We start from the raw sequence: 16,542 nt of genomic DNA, 5'->3' as shown, positions 1-16,542 counted from the left end.
GACTAGAAAGTGAGCAAAGTAGGGAGCATATCCATCTGGAATATATAAATGGCTTGGGGGCACCATAAAGCTTCTTCCCTTTTGGGTCCAATGTCAGCTTCTTCCCTTCTGGGTCCAGTGTCACCAGAACCAAAGTGTCTGTTTCTATAAGGCAACTGGCAGGTCCAAGAATGGCCTGGAGAAGCCAGATCTTGGAGAGTGAATATCCTCCCAGGTTCCAAGGGGCCAACAATCCTTGTGATGTTTCCAAAACTGGAGAAGTGTGTGACAGAGGGAGAATATCCACTGTTTTTATTAGCTAAAAAAAAAATACTGATGCCCTATTTGACGTTATTTGGGGCTTTCTCATTTGTCTAGGGATTTGTTCCTTTCCTTGTGAGCGCCACAGCTGGGACCACCGTGTATGGAGCATTCGACCCCCTCTTAGCAGTTGCTGACATTTGTAAAAAGTACAAGATCTGGATGCATGTGGATGTGAGTATCCCATAGGGACTGCCACCAAAGTGTCCTTGCACTTACTTATTCATTCAGGGCTCATGGAATGAAACCTGTTTCTCTCTCTCTCTCTCTCTCTTTTTCTCTCTTTCTCTCTGTCTGTCCCTTGGGAGCCTGTTTTCAGAATGGGGATATTTAAGCTTTTGAAGAGTGCAGAGACAAAGTGGCACATGATCCACACAGTATACAACATTGACTGGAGGAAGTCAGAGGCTGATTTGCCTTAATGTTCCCAATATGATAATAATCTTATTTCTATGACCAGCATCCAAGCTGAGTACTTAGTTCTTAAATCATCATCAGCCCATAACATCCTTGGAGGAATGTAGCCTCCACACACACATACACAGCCACACACATGTAGATTGTATTTCCCTCTAAGGATGATCAAAAAGGCAAAAAGAGTTACATTTGCATAGGAAACTCAGAAGATAAAAAACTTAAACTCAAGTCGGGTATTTGTATATTTGAAGAGGAAAGAAGACTTGCTAGAAGTATGGGTCACCAAATTGCCAATTTCTTAGCTGGGCCAGCTGAAAAGATAAATTATATTTGAAATGTTACTCCAGGCCTAGTCACATTAAATGAAGATGTGCCCATCAAAACATCTTCAAATGAAAAAATGTCCAGATTTAGAAGGACAAATTGAAGAAACTTAAACTTAAACCAGAATCACTCCAAGTGTGGTTCAAGGATCAGCTGTTATCTGCAAACTGTTTGTTACTAATCTACTATTACTACCTAAGGCTGAACCAGGTAGATTTCCATTATCCCAATGTCATCCTGTAGAGTGGTTACCAGTCTTCTTTTCCTTCCATGATTCACAATATGAGTTGTTCATTAGGCTACCAGACATTCCATTGGTTTTACAAATGAAGACACTAAGTTGAACAATCCAAGTACCATCGTGACTCAGGTCTTGGAAGTGGAAAGCTTATTAAACCTTGTTAGCTGATTCAGGAAGAGGATTATCCTGACAACTTTAAAAATAACAATGTCTGTGTGTCCTGAACCAGCAGGTACTGTGGTCTCTCCTCTAGGATTTCTACTTAACATAGAGCTAGATCTTTTGACCAATTGTATGTGCTTTCTTTGGAACCTACCAAGTTTATCACTTATTATCTTAAATGTTTATACTCTGTGTAATTAAAGAAAATCTTAAAATATTACACATTTGGAAAATTGGGTAATTTTTCAAAGTGTAAAAGAACTGAAGTTACAACAAACTTTTTAAAAAAAGGCAATTATACCCTAACACGTGTTTTTTTTTTTTCTTTAAAAATTATCCTGGGATTATTTTCACCCACAAATAAGGCCAACATTTTCCAATGAATCTCCATCTTAACATCATACTATTAAAGAAATCACTATATCACTATACTAATTTAAATCTTCAAACTTGAGTAAAGATTTTTAAGAGACATGTTCTAGCCACTCAACAAATTCTCTTTCTTTCTTTCTTTCTTTCTTTCTTTCTTTCTTTCTTTCTTTCTTTCTTTCTTCCTTCCTTCTTCCTTCCTTCCTTCCTTCCTTCCTTCCTTCCTTCCTTCCTTTTTCTTTCTTTCTTTGAAATTATCTTATCCTAAAGTACGTTATTAGTGAAATAGGATTTTTAAAAAAGATTTCATTTATTTATTTGACACACAGAGAGAGAGCATAAGCAGAGGGATTGGTAGGGAGAGGGAGAAGCAGGGAGCCTGACATGGGGCTCAATCCCATGACCCAAGCCGAAAGCAGACACTTAACCAAGTGAACCACCCGGTGCCCTTGAAATAGGATTATGAAGCTGCTTCTTCCTTCTGGAATCATCCAGACTTGCCAAAGGAGTTTTCCTTATAATAAGTGGGAAATATCAGAAAGGGAGACACAACATGGAAGACTCCTAACTCTGGGAAACGAACTAGGGGTGGTGGAAGGGGAGGATGGCGGGGGGTGGGGATGACTGGGTGGCAGGCACTGAGGTGGGCACTTGACAGGATGAGCACTGGGTGTTATTCTGTATGTTGGCAAATTGAACATCAATAAAAAATAAATTTATTATTTAAAAAAAAGGAGTTTTCCTTATAACTCAGAGGCTGCTTAATGGGTCCTTCACCCCATCCTCTGTACTCTCAGCAGAGGACACAATAGGCTTTCTTGTTCTGACGTCACAAGCTGCACTAGGATCGTGAGTGGTAGTGATGTATTGGGGAAAGGATCTTTCCCCTTCTTGGGTGGACACAAGACATATGCCCCCAGTGTGGCTCCTTTCACTTGTCTAAATATGAAATGGAACCTGAAACTTTAGAATAGCATCCAGTTTAAACTTTGAAAGTCTAGTGCCAGAAGGTGGCCAGGCTTCTCAGTTGCCTGAGCTTGAGGAGATGACTTTCACCCCATGAGACTCACTGTTCTGGAGGACACCAAACTTTAGAAATCTAGGCAATGAAAGACCTGCTACCCTGTTACTTATATGATCTTCCTTTTTGCAGGCTGCTTGGGGTGGGGGATTACTGATGTCCCGGAAGCACAAATGGAAGCTGAGCGGCGTGGAGAGGTACACCCACTTTTCTTGTTAACAATGTAAAGCGTAAAAGCTAAGTGTGAAAAGCAAGTTACATACAATTTCCAAGCACTCTCAGAGCACAGGTGAGTCCATTCTCACAATGCTTGTATGCCTTAACCTGTGTGGTCATGGACACATGAATATTATGTGTAAACAACAAAAAGGCGTCAAATGCCCTGTCAAGGAGCCCAGGTGGAATGTTTCTCAAGTATAGAACCCTAACTGGAGTCTGTGGTTGGCCAGAGGTCTCAGGAATGGCCTTCTTTTTTTTAATTAATTAATTAATTAATTAATTAATTAATTAATTTATGATAGTCACAGAGAGAGAGAGAGAGAGAGAGAGAGAGGCAGAGACATAGGCAGAGGGAGAAGCAGGCTCCATGCACCGGGAGCCCGATGTGGGATTCGATCCCGGGTCTCCAGGATCGCACCCTGGGCCAAAGGCAGGCGCCAAACCGCTGTGCCACCCAGGGATCCCCTAGGAATGGCTTTCTTACAATCTCTGAACCAACTACCAAAGTTACTTAAAAACCTCTTGGCAGGTCATAGTTTTCTAGGGAGAAGATCTATAGCTATTATGTTCCAGAAAAGGACAATATCCATTGCTTTAAGCAAACCAATAAATAACTGAGCACTTTATATTTTATCAGTGTTGAAAGCAGGGGCTTGGGGCTTAATACGTCCAGTTTAGAGCAAGACAAACTTGTGAGAACATTGTCTCATGGTTTCATTCCCACGATAATTTTTTTTTTTTTACAAAAAAAATTTATATAAAAAAAAGGTTACAAAGCACCTTTTTTTTTCCCCAGAGATGATTAAGCAGTAGATGATTGAGAAAAGCTGCTAAACCTAAAGGAGGTGATATCTGATTGGCATAAGACATATTCAGGTCTGAAGAGAAAAGGGAAAAAATTTATAGAATGCAAAATCAGCCTCAGGCTTTGCTGACCATGTGCAAAGGGAGCACAATGTCCCCAGTTCTCCCATTACACCATGGCAGGTCAACAGCAGAGGTGAGCTCTGACACTCCAGGCAACTGAGAAAGCCTGAGTTTGTCAGAGGCTGCCAAGTGCCCACCATGCCCTGCCAAGTAGCCAGATGCTGCCCAGGAAGAGTTGCCCACTGGCTCTGCTTCTAGACATCCTGGCTCCATTTCCATTCTGGGATGAGGAGAGAGGCCGATGGAGCATGGAGCACCTGTCAGCACTGGTCATGCGGCCAGCCAGGCTAAGCCAGAGTGAATGCACATGGTGTGCTCTGCGATGCCCAGGCCCGCTCACATGCAGAGAACCCGTGAGTAGAAAGAGGGGGCAGGGGTCACTGAGGCAGAGTCAGGGGCACACTGCCTCATTTGTGGAAGACTTTAGAGTCCAGCTGAGGCCTAAGTCAGCAGGGTAGCAGTCCCCAAGTCTGCTGACGGGGGTCAGTGACTGGCAAGCAGAGCTGCCAGTGCTCTGATGGCAGGTGCCCTGTTAGCAATGGGAGGCCGAAGGCACACATAGCCCCCTGCCAGTGAAGGCCAGTCTGCCTCTCCCTCTGATCCTCTGGGTTTCTCCCACGCCAAATTCCTTTTCGCCATGAAGATCTCTATGAAACCAGACACCTAAGGAGAAGGCAATGCACAAAACAGAGATAATGAAAAAAAGAGAACAGCTTGGAAGGTACCTGCTCAGATGACCAGAATGAGAACTAATTCTCATGCTTTCAAAAGAGAGGTGGCCTGCACACAGTACTCTCTCTTCTATGAGTTCCTTTCTGACTGGTTCAAAAAGTAAGCATCTATTATTGTACTTTTAATGCCACCTGGAACTCCAAGTGCTGAAAGCCATGGGGCGTCCTCCACCGATGATGACTTAAAAGCTCACTAAATTACCTACCCTGAGCCTTGGAAAAATAAACACCCACACACTTTTGCACTAAAGACTATTATTTCAGAGCAAAGCTTAGAACATTTACCATGGAACAGAGTCTGTTCCAATTGCCACAATTTTGAAACTGTATTATAACTAAATCCACTAAGTGGAATAGCCAAATATGAAGTCCCAAAAATGAGGGACTGCCACCTACTTATCCAAGAGTATCCATCTTGCTGACTTATTAGCGAAAGGCACGTTGTCTGTGGTGAATAAGGTTGTAGGGTCAGTGGAAACCCTGGGCCTCATGGGCATGGGTATAAGTTGAGGGGGAAAAATTTGCCTCACTTGGAAGTATACATCTTCCCAAGGATTCACTCTAAAATGGAAGAAACCATGGTCAATTATCATCCCCAGATTAAGAGGTTCTCCAATGGTCACAGGGTCCCCAGAGTACCATCCTCATAACAAAATGCTGCAAGTGACCATAGCCTGCCTGGCACTCCCTCTGAGGACCTACCAAATTCTCAGAAAGCATCTTTCTTCCTTGTTCAGGCTCTCAAATTTTCTAGAGACAGTGTAGCTGAGAGGGTGTGCCAAGAGCCTTAACACTCCCAGGTATGCTTCCGTGCCTTGGAAACTGTCTCCTTTAATCCCTCCCTACAGCAGGCTGATGCTTGCCTGCAATTGCCCTTTGTGGTGGTCCCCTCTCAAGGCTTGCCAGCCCAGCTTAAGGTCCTGGCACAACTGCTGCCATCTTACCAATTACTGCCCTCACTACTGCCCTGTGAGCCAGGGGTTTAGAAATTCAGTTCAGTAGTTGCCGATCCTCTACTATGGCAAGGCGCTGCACTAGGCCCAGTGAGTTCATGAAGATGAATATGGTGTGAAGCCTATTCTCAAAGGGCTTAGAATCTAGTAGGGAAGAGTGACAGTTAGTGATGGATCGAAATTCAAGGCAAAGGAAGTAAAGGCTCAAGAGACAGACCAGGGAGCTGATTGGTAAGCACAAAGAAAGGAATAATCTCTGCTAAACAGGGTTATTCAAGGAAGCCTTTGTGCCAGGGTGGGCATAGGTGTTTCATCAGGTGGAACTGGAAGGTAGATGTTCAAGGTGAAGAGCAAGGTCATGGAGGTTTGAAGGGATCCATGGAGGAAGTTCAGGTGTTTGGCTGGAGACTGAGAGGGATTCATAGCCGTGACTAGGAAGTTTAGGGATGCCTGGGTGGCTCAGTGGTTGAGCATCTGCCTTTGGCTCAGGGTGTGATCCCGGGATCAAGTCCTGCATCGGGCTCCCGGCATGGAGCCTGCTTCTCCCTCTGCCTATGTCTCTGACTTTCTCTCTCTCTCTCTCTGTGGGTGTGTGTGTGGGTGTGTGTGTCTCATGAATAAATCAATAAAATCTTAAAAAAAAATTATACTTGGTCCCATAGATGAGCAGATCTTTGTGATGTTTGTCCTGTTCCATGGAAGTCACACTGCTGGGTTCATCCATTCAGGTCGCTCCCCCCCGCTACCACCCCGGTTTGCACCCTTAGCTTCTCCTACCGCCACTACTGTCCTCACCTGGACAAAATCGAGAGCTCAGTGGCTTCTACTGGGTCCTTGGCCTCCATCTCCTCCCAAGTCTTGACTTGCCTCTTCACCCTCCCCCCACCATCCATGGCTCTATGGCAGAGACTTTCATCACCCCCCTCCCAATCTGAGAAATAGAATGCTTTCCATGCACAATAGTGGCTCCTACAGCAGTGATTGTCAGCTCAGGGATTGATGTTGATCCAGACTTGGCCCTGAGGGCAGACCCTCCACCAAGACTCCTTGGGCAGGACTTGTGAACTCTCCACAAGCTGCAGGGAGCCTGATGTGGGACTTGATCCCAGGACCCCGGGATCATGACCTGAGCCAAAGGCAGAAGCTCAACCACTGAGCCACCCAGGTGCTCCAGGACCATGTGTAGTTTAAAGAACTGGTGCTTCTGTTTACTTCCTTTGCTTCTGAAACATTTTGTGTGTCTATATAGATGAGTCACACTCTAATTACACGAAGAGTATTGTATATTACAGAATGCTTAAACACTATTTGTATATAATTCTTTTGCCTTATTTTCCAATGCTTTAAGAAGTTCCAGAGACTTTCCACCTTGACAGATTTTACAGTCTTATATAATATGTTAAAAAGTATAGGGACATTATCATAGATACCTTTGACCGAGCTAACATTAGCTTGCTGTACTCTAGGAAGTGTCTTCCTCAAAAATTACAAGCATCAAATACTACAGAATAAAGCACTTTATACAGAGGTGTTTTTAAAAAAAAAAAAAAAAAACTAGAGCTGCAAGGGGTGATATTGGGAGAGCAGGAAGAAGAAGATACTACTAAAATGCTGAAATCTGAGAGCTGGATATGTGGGAGGAAAACAGAGAAAGAATAGATCTGGAAGGATGAGGAGGGGCAAATTAATGAGTTCATGTGGGGTCTGCTGAGTTTGAGGTGCAAATGAGGGCACAAGGACATGTCTTAAAACAGCCATAAAGAAGGCAGTTTCCTCTAACTTACAGTAGATCACTGAAGCCATGTGACTGAATATCACAGCAAAACATTTTTCTTTTAAGATTTTATTTATTTATTCATGAGAATGCACAGAGAGGAGAGAGAGAGAGGCAGAGACACAGGCAGAGGGAGAAGGAGGCTTCATGTAGGGAGCCTGATGTGGGACTCGATCCAGGGTCTCCAGGATCACACCCTGGGCTGCAGGCGGCGCTAAACCGCTGAGCCACCAGGGCTGCCCACAGCAAAACATTTTTAAATGAACTTGAGGCTGTTTTTCATAAATTGCCAACATTTCTAAAATAAATTAAGGGCATGTAACTGAATCACTCTGCACAGGTTTTTGCCATGTTTATGAGGCAACCTCTCTGGGAGAGAGGCAGGACAGGGAACTCAGTAACAGGTAGTCATGGGCCTTGGCAGCATCTACTCTAAAAAGACAAGTTGGCCACTGCATCAAAACAACCACCTCCAGTCAGAGAAATGAAGAGTTATTTTCTTCCCCATCAGGGGTCATTACTGACAAAGCTGAGTTTCATCAGGATTAGGCATCCATCTAAAGCTGTAGAATATTCTAGAAGTGGTGTATGTGTGCTCAATGTCACAAAGTGTGTAAATGATAGAACTGAAATCAGTAGCAAGGGCCAACCTTGTTTAATGCTTGCTGTGTATTAGAAGATGAGCTGGCCTATTTGCCGATTCAGGTGAGTTCCCCAGGCCAGTAAGCATTCTCTAACTGACCAGCTGATGCCCACCATTCATCAGATAGATGAATGAGCTCTTTCCCAGCTTCTCATTTCTTCCCAAGGTTCTTACACCTCGAGTGCTGGGAGCAGGGTGAGCCCAAGTCTGTTGTTCAGCCAGAGGAGGGGCAGCAATCTGCAGCAGTCTGGAGGCAGCTGCCATGGGTTGTTCTACTTTCCCTCCTCACATGAGTCTGTTTATACTAAGGTCATGTTCATGATTCTGATTCTCAAGGATCCCTCAGGCCCTCAGAAGACATGCACAGAGGCTCACCTTGCCTGATAAACATATGAAGTAAGAGATGGGAACTCACTTGTGGAGGGAACACTTGCTTTCCCTGGAGCTAGGGGACAAACCGGTTGGAGCAGTTCAGCAGGAGAGAAGGAAAGAAGTTGAATGAAGTTGAAGTCTGCAGAGAAAATAACACTTTATCTGGGCTTTAAAGAATAAGTAAGATTTAACCAAGCTAAGCAAAGAGAGATGACATTCCAAGAAGAGGAAATAGCATTTAGAGACCCAGGAGCATGAGAATAGAATTTTCTGAGAATAAAAAATAATCTGATGTGATGAAAATGGTGTCATGAAAATGAAAAATGGGTATGAGATTGAGCAAAGACACAAGACTAAACACATGGCCTGCACTCACCCTTGGTGGCATTATTATTATTATTATTATTATTATTATTATTATTATTATTATCATTATTACAAGAATCTGACCCAGAACTATGGTTTAGACTTTTCAAATAGCATAAATCCCGACAGTATCTATTACTGATGAAAGAACATTGTATTTCTCAAGTATATCAGGACACTTAAGATTGGAAATAGATTGAAAAATATTGAAATAAATTTCAATACATTGAAAACTATAGGAGCCATAGCATATCCCACCTGTGGTCTAGAAAGATGTCTCTGGGCCAGAGAAGAGATGGAAATGGGATGAACCAAAAGCTATTATGAAAGGACACATATGAAAAATGTAATAATCAATTGAATAGGAAGGAGGAGAAGTTGGGTGAGAAGAACAAAATTAATGAATAAAAAAAATAATGAAATGAGCCATCACTCTGAGCTCTAGGCCACAGTGGTAGTGCCTCCAGGAACAATGGAGGCATGTGAGGATGGGCCCTTTACCTGCTTGGTGCCCTGCTCTTTGGCTGCCAAAGACGGGCCCCTGGAATGGAGGATCCCAGTCACTCACAGGGGCTCTCAGACCACACGGAGCCTGGCTGAATTCCTCCAGGGAAGCTAAGGGGGCACCGCATGAGATGCCTGCCCTTACCTACTCTCTCTGTAGATGAAGAAAAGGTTGTAGATTTAAGAGTCCATACCTTGTTCTATAAATTTAGTGTCATCCAGGAGTCTGAGAAACAGTGATAAGAGCCTCAAAGATCTGTCATCCTATCACAGGACCTTGTAGTCTGATCCTGTCATAGGTGCCACCCTCTTAACTCGGTTTCTTTCCTTTAGGGCCAACTCTGTGACATGGAACCCACACAAGATGATGGGCGTCCCTTTACAGTGCTCCGCTCTCCTGGTTAGAGAAGAGGTATGTCTTTCCGGATTCATGGCCCAATCCATCAGTGGAGTTTGGTAGAGTAAATGTGGGTGGTAGCAGAATCAGAATACAGGATGATTTCATAAGCTAGAATGCTGAGCCATATCCAAAAAGGGGAAATTGAAAAAAAACAAAACAAAAAAAAAAGGGGGGGGGGAATTGTTCATGAGGATAATTATATGGTCCTGCTCTTATTTCCATGTAAAGGAGGGTTCTATTTTGAGTCGACAAGACAGGCATGTTTCATACATAGCTATATTGTATTCTGTGTGTGTGTGTGGCTCATTTTATGTAGCATGATATTTGCAAGGTTCGTTTCTGTCATAGTGTGTACCAAAATTTCATTCCTTTTGTGGCTGCACAATATTCCGTTGTATGAATATACCACAGTTTGTTTATCCATTCATCCTTCAGTGGACATTTGGGTCAATTCTATTTTTTGGCTGTTATGAATAGGGCTGCTCTGAGCATTTGTGTACAATGATTTGTTTGAATATCTGTTTTCAAACAATGGACCTGTTTTCAATGGAGGAATGGAATTGCTGAATCATATGGTAATTCTATGTTTACCTCATTGAGGAACTGCCAAAGTCGCTGAACCATTTTACTTTCCTACCAGCATGATGAGAGTTCCAATTTAGTCTACATCCTTGCCAACACTGAAGAAAATGCAGCTAAATTTAGCTCTTAAATTTAGGTCTTTGAACCATTTTGAGTTAATGTTTGTGGGTATGAGGTAAGAGTTTGCGTGTGGATATCCAGTTCTCCCACTACCATTTATTGAAGAGACTACTCTTTCTCCATTGAAAGGTCTTGGTACCCTTGTTGAAAATCAGCCACAGTGATATGGGTTTAGCTAAACTGTACTTGTGAAAAAGGCATGGAACATTAGGTTGTACTCAGCAGAGTCAAAAATGAGTCAAGAGAAACTTAGCATTCATAAAATATTAATGGGTTAGAAAAAAAAGTGGAGTTTCAGGATGAGGAAGGTGGTAGTTACCCACTGTCCTCTGGATAAGGCATGCCTGGAGTGGTTTGCTTAGGTCAATGCCAAATTGCATGTGGGACCCCATCAAGCTAGGGTTCAAACAGTGGGGAACGATTGATGAACATGTGAGAAGGATGGTTGAAATAATTAAGGATGTTTAATTTAAAGAGAAAAATAAACTGAAAAGGCTGGAGAATGGTAGCCTTCACAGTTTAAATGACTCTCAAGTGGAAGAGATTCATTTTTTCCTTGTAGCTTTGGGGAACTGGGTCAGTAGCACTGGGTAGAATGATTTGATGGCACAGTCAGAATATGCCATGATTTTAGGTCTGACTTCCGGTCAATGAAAGGAAAGCTTTTCTAAAAATTAAGCTTCCCCAGAGATAATGAATGCTTTGCATAGGAATAAATTCACCACCAAGGGAAGTGATTGGAGATTGGACAGTCACTTATTAGTAAGAGGATTCCTTCATTAGAAGGAATAAAATAAAAGCTCTAGGATCCCTTCCAAATCCAAGAGTTTATGTTGCTCTGACAGCATGTCCCTTATTGAGAGGTAAGGAATAAATGTAATACTTATAAATAAATACTTAATAATGTATTAAGTATTCTGTGATAAGAGAGTTCTCGGTTTAAAAAAAGCCTGGGAGATTTTAGATTAAAGAGTTAAAAGGAAGTTTAATTACTTCAAGGCATGTCAGAGCCTTTAATATGGTGATATACATTGCAAGTATCTTTGAAGAAGGGATTTAGGGTATAGTTTCCTAAATTTATTTGACCATGGGAATTTCTTTTACAGCAACTATCTTATAGCACAGCAACTATGAGTGTACTTAAAATAGTTGGCCACATAATGGTCTATAATTTTAATGGCTTAGAATCAGAGTATCATCACATCAAGGCCCTTTATGTGAAAAACATCACTTTTATTTATCCATTTATACAGTGAGATGGGTGCTTGGCCAGCCTTTGAGAGGTCCTGTGTTTTGAGCTGCTTTTCCTATCCCAGATCCACTTTATCCATCATTCCACACTCTTGGGTGGTCTCCTTTATGACTGTTGGAACCTTTTTTTTTGTGAATGAGCTTCAGGCCAAGCTTCTGAGACAAACAAAATAGAAACGTTGCAATTTTCAATCTTATTGGTCTTCAAGTGAATTTTCTTTTTCAAATCCAATGTCATTCCCCTGCTCTATTACAATCCTTTAATTTCCCTCACTCTCAAAAAAATAACAATGAATTCCACTGCAAATGAAGCACAAACTATAGGGTCAAACCCAACCTCATTGCCTAACATCTGGTCTTTCAGGACCCAGTTAAATTTTAGTTGCATTACGTTTTGTTCTCATTTGATAAATTTTTTGTAAAGAATTCTAACTTCAACTAGGTGATCACATTTTAGTCTTCTCTTGTCATGAGTCACAAGAAAAAAAAAAAAAAAACAAGCGCCAAAGCTTCTGTACAATCACAATTATACTGCAGATAATGAAAGAGTCAAAGGCTTCCTGTGGTTCGTGACAAATTGAAACGTGGTGGGGTTTCTGGTGAGGAGATTGACAATGCTGTTTTAGTCAGAGCATGATTCATTCACTGTTCTTCGGAATAGTTCAGTCACTTTGCCACCCATTTTCCATACTAAGCTTCTTATGCTGGGGCAAATTAATGATCATTGGCAGTGAAACATCCCACTGTAACCACCACAAGCAAACAAGTATAAAAATGCAGTACTGAAGCTCCTACCACTCTTGAAAGGGGAACATGGCATTTAAAAGGTTGGTTAAGACATCTCAGAATAACAATGCTTTTATTGTTTTAGATTTCAGCATAAAAATGTAGCAATATTCTGTATTAAAAGCTATGACTTCCAAAGAGAACTCAAAACCTAACAGCCCAATGATAAAGTACTTGAACTAAGTGTGAATGAAACACTAGAATAATCACACTATTAGTATTTTACAGAACCAGAGAGTTTCTAAAGTATTTTAATTACAGCAAAACCAAAACAGCAGGATGTTCCCTCAAAGAATGAACATTATACTCTGATTATGATTGTTTCTAAATGAACACATTCTCTTAAAAGGAGAGTAAAACCATCTATGCCCTTGTTGTTAACCTGTAGTTACATTTGACCCTGAGCTATTTATCCCACAGAATTGACCTATCCCAACAGTTCATATTGTCCAGATATTGGCCCCATTTTATTTTTCACTTTTTTAGAGAGAGAGAGTGTGTGTGCACATGCATGCACAAGCAAAGGAGCAGTGGCGGGGGGGGGGGGAGTGGGGAGGGGCAGGAGAGAACCTTAAGTAGGCTTCATGCAGGGCTTGATTTGGGGCTCAATCTCATGACCCTGAGATCATGACTTCAGATGAAATCAAGAGTCAGACACTTAACCGATTGAGCCACCCAGGTGCCCCTTGGCCCCATTTAAAAAATTTGATTCTTCCTGCTTTCCTTCTCTGACAAATTCAGTTTCCCTTTAAAAAAATTTTTTTCTCAATAATTTTCACCACAATGTATATCTAACAGAATACCCAATGAAGTCAGTAGTTTCCTAAGTTTTCTCTTCTCTTCTAGGGATTGATGCAGAGTTGCAACCAGATGCATGCCTCCTACCTCTTCCAGCAAGATAAACACTATGACCTGTCCTATGATACTGGGGATAAGGCCTTACAGTGTGGACGCCACGTTGATGTTTTTAAATTATGGCTAATGTGGAGGGCAAAGGTGAGCATGCATGGAATGGCTGAATGTTAACTAAAGACAGAAACTGTGTCTAGTGACCTTTATAATGTGGTAAAAAATGGATTTCCAAATTGAAAATTATCCCCAAGATTAAGTTTCTTTAATCCTGTATCTAGATATCTGCCTTCCACGTGGCCAAGAACATAAGCCAAATTGCTTCTAATGCTCGCTCATCTAGAAAACAAACCCAGGTTGTTTATAGAGCAGAACATCTGGATTCTTAAGAGATGTTTTGTTGCTGTTTTGTTCTTGTTGTTGTTGTCTCTCAACTCTTGGATTTTATCCACTGACAGATTCCTTGGGAAGAGTAATGCTACAACTATTTTTGTTTGGAGGACAAAAACAGGAACCCCCTTCTGTAAGGTTTCTCTATTTACCCCAGAATTTAACTATCCTTGATCACTCCTCTCAGAAACAGACACTCTGTAACCAATGCTGTGCAGTACCTGCTGGACCTAATTGCAGCCTTCAGAGAGTGTACCTGCATGCTGGCATGTAAGCAGGCTGGAAAGGGCAAAGTGTTTCTTTTTCATCTTGACCAGATTCCTAGTTTCAATGTCACAAATCAGTGACTTCCCACCTGGTTTCATTTACCTCCCACAGGAGGCAATGGCCAGAGCCAGCTGGACATGCCAAAGTAAACCAACTGCTAGAAAACCCAACCCACTCAAAAAGTCCACAAGAGAAACTTGACAAAGGAAGGAAAGGGAATGTTTAGAGGAAGGCTGGCATGCAGTGTGCTAGAGAGAAGGGCCACAGATTGGGCTATATGCTTTCTCAGTAGCTCACACAAACAGGTGGCACTTCAGTCCCAAGGGATTCATAGATAACTTGGTCAGCATGAGTATGACCTGCCAGGATGAGGCCAAAGATTGTGCTCTTCCCCAGGATTCGTGTGAAGAGGCATGAATCACGTCTACAGAAGCAAGTTCCATATGTTGTTGTTTGTCAGATGTTCCAGAGTCAACTGAATGCCTTAAGCAATGAGAGAGCCAGAGAACTAACAAGAAAGAGAGGGGGCTTGGGAGTGAAATAATGTAGTCGACAACCCTCTTATGGAATCTTCTTTAAATCTATTCAGGAAAAAGGCTGTTTAAGTACAAAGATGGTCTCACTTATTGCAGAAATAACTCTTAGATGGTGTCCGGGGATGGCTGGGCTACATATTCTTCAGACCAACCTCCAGAAGAGTCTTTGCCCTAGCTGAATTTCCTCTAAGGGCTGCTAAATATCCAGCAGCTGTGTGGAGTCATTGCCCCGTCAAGGAGGTGTCAGATGGATGGGCTCCTGTCCCTTGACCTGGGCAGGGGCCCCCTCCTCTCTTGAAAGATGAGAGCCTGCCAAGGATACTTACTGGGTCCCCACCACCCAAGATGAGACTCATTATTCTGTTGGATTGACACTTTCATTTGGCAAAAACAAATAAATAAAGAACAGGAATTACTGGCATCCTCTTAAACGGTTGGAAAATGGGTAGGTTTTTCATTTCATTGATTGGTGGGAATCAAAAATGATGAAAGTGAGTATCAGCTAGGTAGTTGAGGAAAGCTTGATCTCTAAATATTGTTCAGTATTGTCCTTTTTGTCTCCTTCTTCCTACGGTGTTTCTATTAAGATGATGATCATTAGCTATATTTATACAAAAGTGTTCCTCTCATGGTTCATCAGTTCCTGCTGCTCCCTTCTCTGTCTGAAGCCTCCTCACCAGCATGGGGCAGCGGCTGGCTCTAAGAGAAATGATTTGGAGGCCATCAGTTGTGAATGAAACAAGAGGAACAGCTGAAGCCTGAAATAAGGGCCGAAGATCCAGTATGTAACGCACTGAAATAAAGGCACCAGGAGAGGGAAGAAAAAAAAGGAACAATGCCAGTAGCCGCATAATTTAGCCATAAATTACAGATGCATGTTCCTTTAATTCCTCATGCTCCAGTATCTAGACACGTAAATGGCAAAAACTTCTATTTGCTTTTCAACTTAAAGCTGTGTGTTTTGCAAAATGAAATGGTAATAATGATAAAAGTCCTCAGCTCAGTCCTACAATCCAGAGATGCAGGGAAGGTAATCACCCTCTTGTGAGAGCTCTCTAGTGATGCCATCCAGGGAAGAAGTCAGCCTGCCCTCGGAAGGACCAAGAAAGAGTTGGCTATGACATTCTATCTGGTATCCTCTCGGGCAGAGGAAAATGATCTGCAAGAAAAATACTGAGGGGCCAGCATTAATCAGTAAACCCTCTATTCTTGAATCTGCCTGGGAAATGCGGTATTCAAGTGAATCCATATTTTCTCCTTAGCAATACAAACCACAAGAAAATTACTGACCTGACTATACATATTCTTTAATCTGTTAATGACTGATGTAGCTGAATGCACTGAAGACAGCCATCCCATTAAGTCCAAGAGAATTTGATGAGAGCAACTGTGTGTAAAAAATGAGCTTCTTGATGTGGATGCTAGCAGGCATTCTAGACAATAGTGCAATATATAAGCCCGTCATAAGCAAAGGCCCTGTGCCTGCCCTCAATTCTGTTCTTATTGAAGAGACCTTTCATTTGGTTTGTATTTTATTAGAGAATGCTAAGTAAGACTTGATGACTATTTTCCAGATTTTACAGATTCCCTCAGTGGTTAAAACTCAGTGTAGATAGAAAAAAAAAAAAAAGAAAGAAAGAGAGAGATAAAGAGGGAAGGTGAGAAGGGGAGAGAGAGCAAGGGAGAGAGAAAAAGAAAAAAAGAAAGAAAGAGAGGATGCCAGGATGGCTTAGTGTTTGAGCATCTGCCTTTGGCTCAGGATGTGATCCCAGAGTCCCTGGATTGCCTCCCCACTCCCCCACCCCCCCCACCCCCGCCACATTGGGCTCCCTATGGGGAGCCTGCTTCTCCCTCTGCCTATGTCTCTGCCCCTCTGTGTGTGTGTGTGTGTCTCATGAATAAATAAAATATTTTTTTAAAAAGAGGAGGAAAGAAGGAAGGAAGGTAGGTAGGAAGAGAGAAAGAAAGAAGGAAAGAAGAAAGAAAGAAAGAAAGAAAGAAAGAAAGAAAGAAGAAAGAAAGAAAGAAGAAAGAACAT

At 42.1% G+C, this 16,542-nt stretch overlaps 1 protein-coding gene across 1 annotated transcript in view; it reads left to right on the top strand.

The window, feature by feature from the left end:
- The window catches only part of GAD2 (glutamate decarboxylase 2), an 89,836-nt gene that overhangs the window by 57,688 nt on the left and 15,606 nt on the right, over positions 1–16,542 (top strand). The window contains exons 10-13 of the mRNA XM_025463912.3: positions 358–474; positions 2,967–3,031; positions 9,657–9,735; positions 13,309–13,458. Coding sequence (XP_025319697.1) covers positions 358–474; positions 2,967–3,031; positions 9,657–9,735; positions 13,309–13,458 — 411 coding nt within the window. The remainder of the gene's footprint in view (positions 1–357; positions 475–2,966; positions 3,032–9,656; positions 9,736–13,308; positions 13,459–16,542) is intronic.

This window comes from Canis lupus, chromosome 2 (assembly GCF_003254725.2).
Source record: "Canis lupus dingo isolate Sandy chromosome 2, ASM325472v2, whole genome shotgun sequence".
Classification (NCBI taxonomy): domain Eukaryota; kingdom Metazoa; phylum Chordata; class Mammalia; order Carnivora; family Canidae; genus Canis; species Canis lupus.
This window is presented reverse-complemented; position numbering and strand designations above follow the sequence as displayed.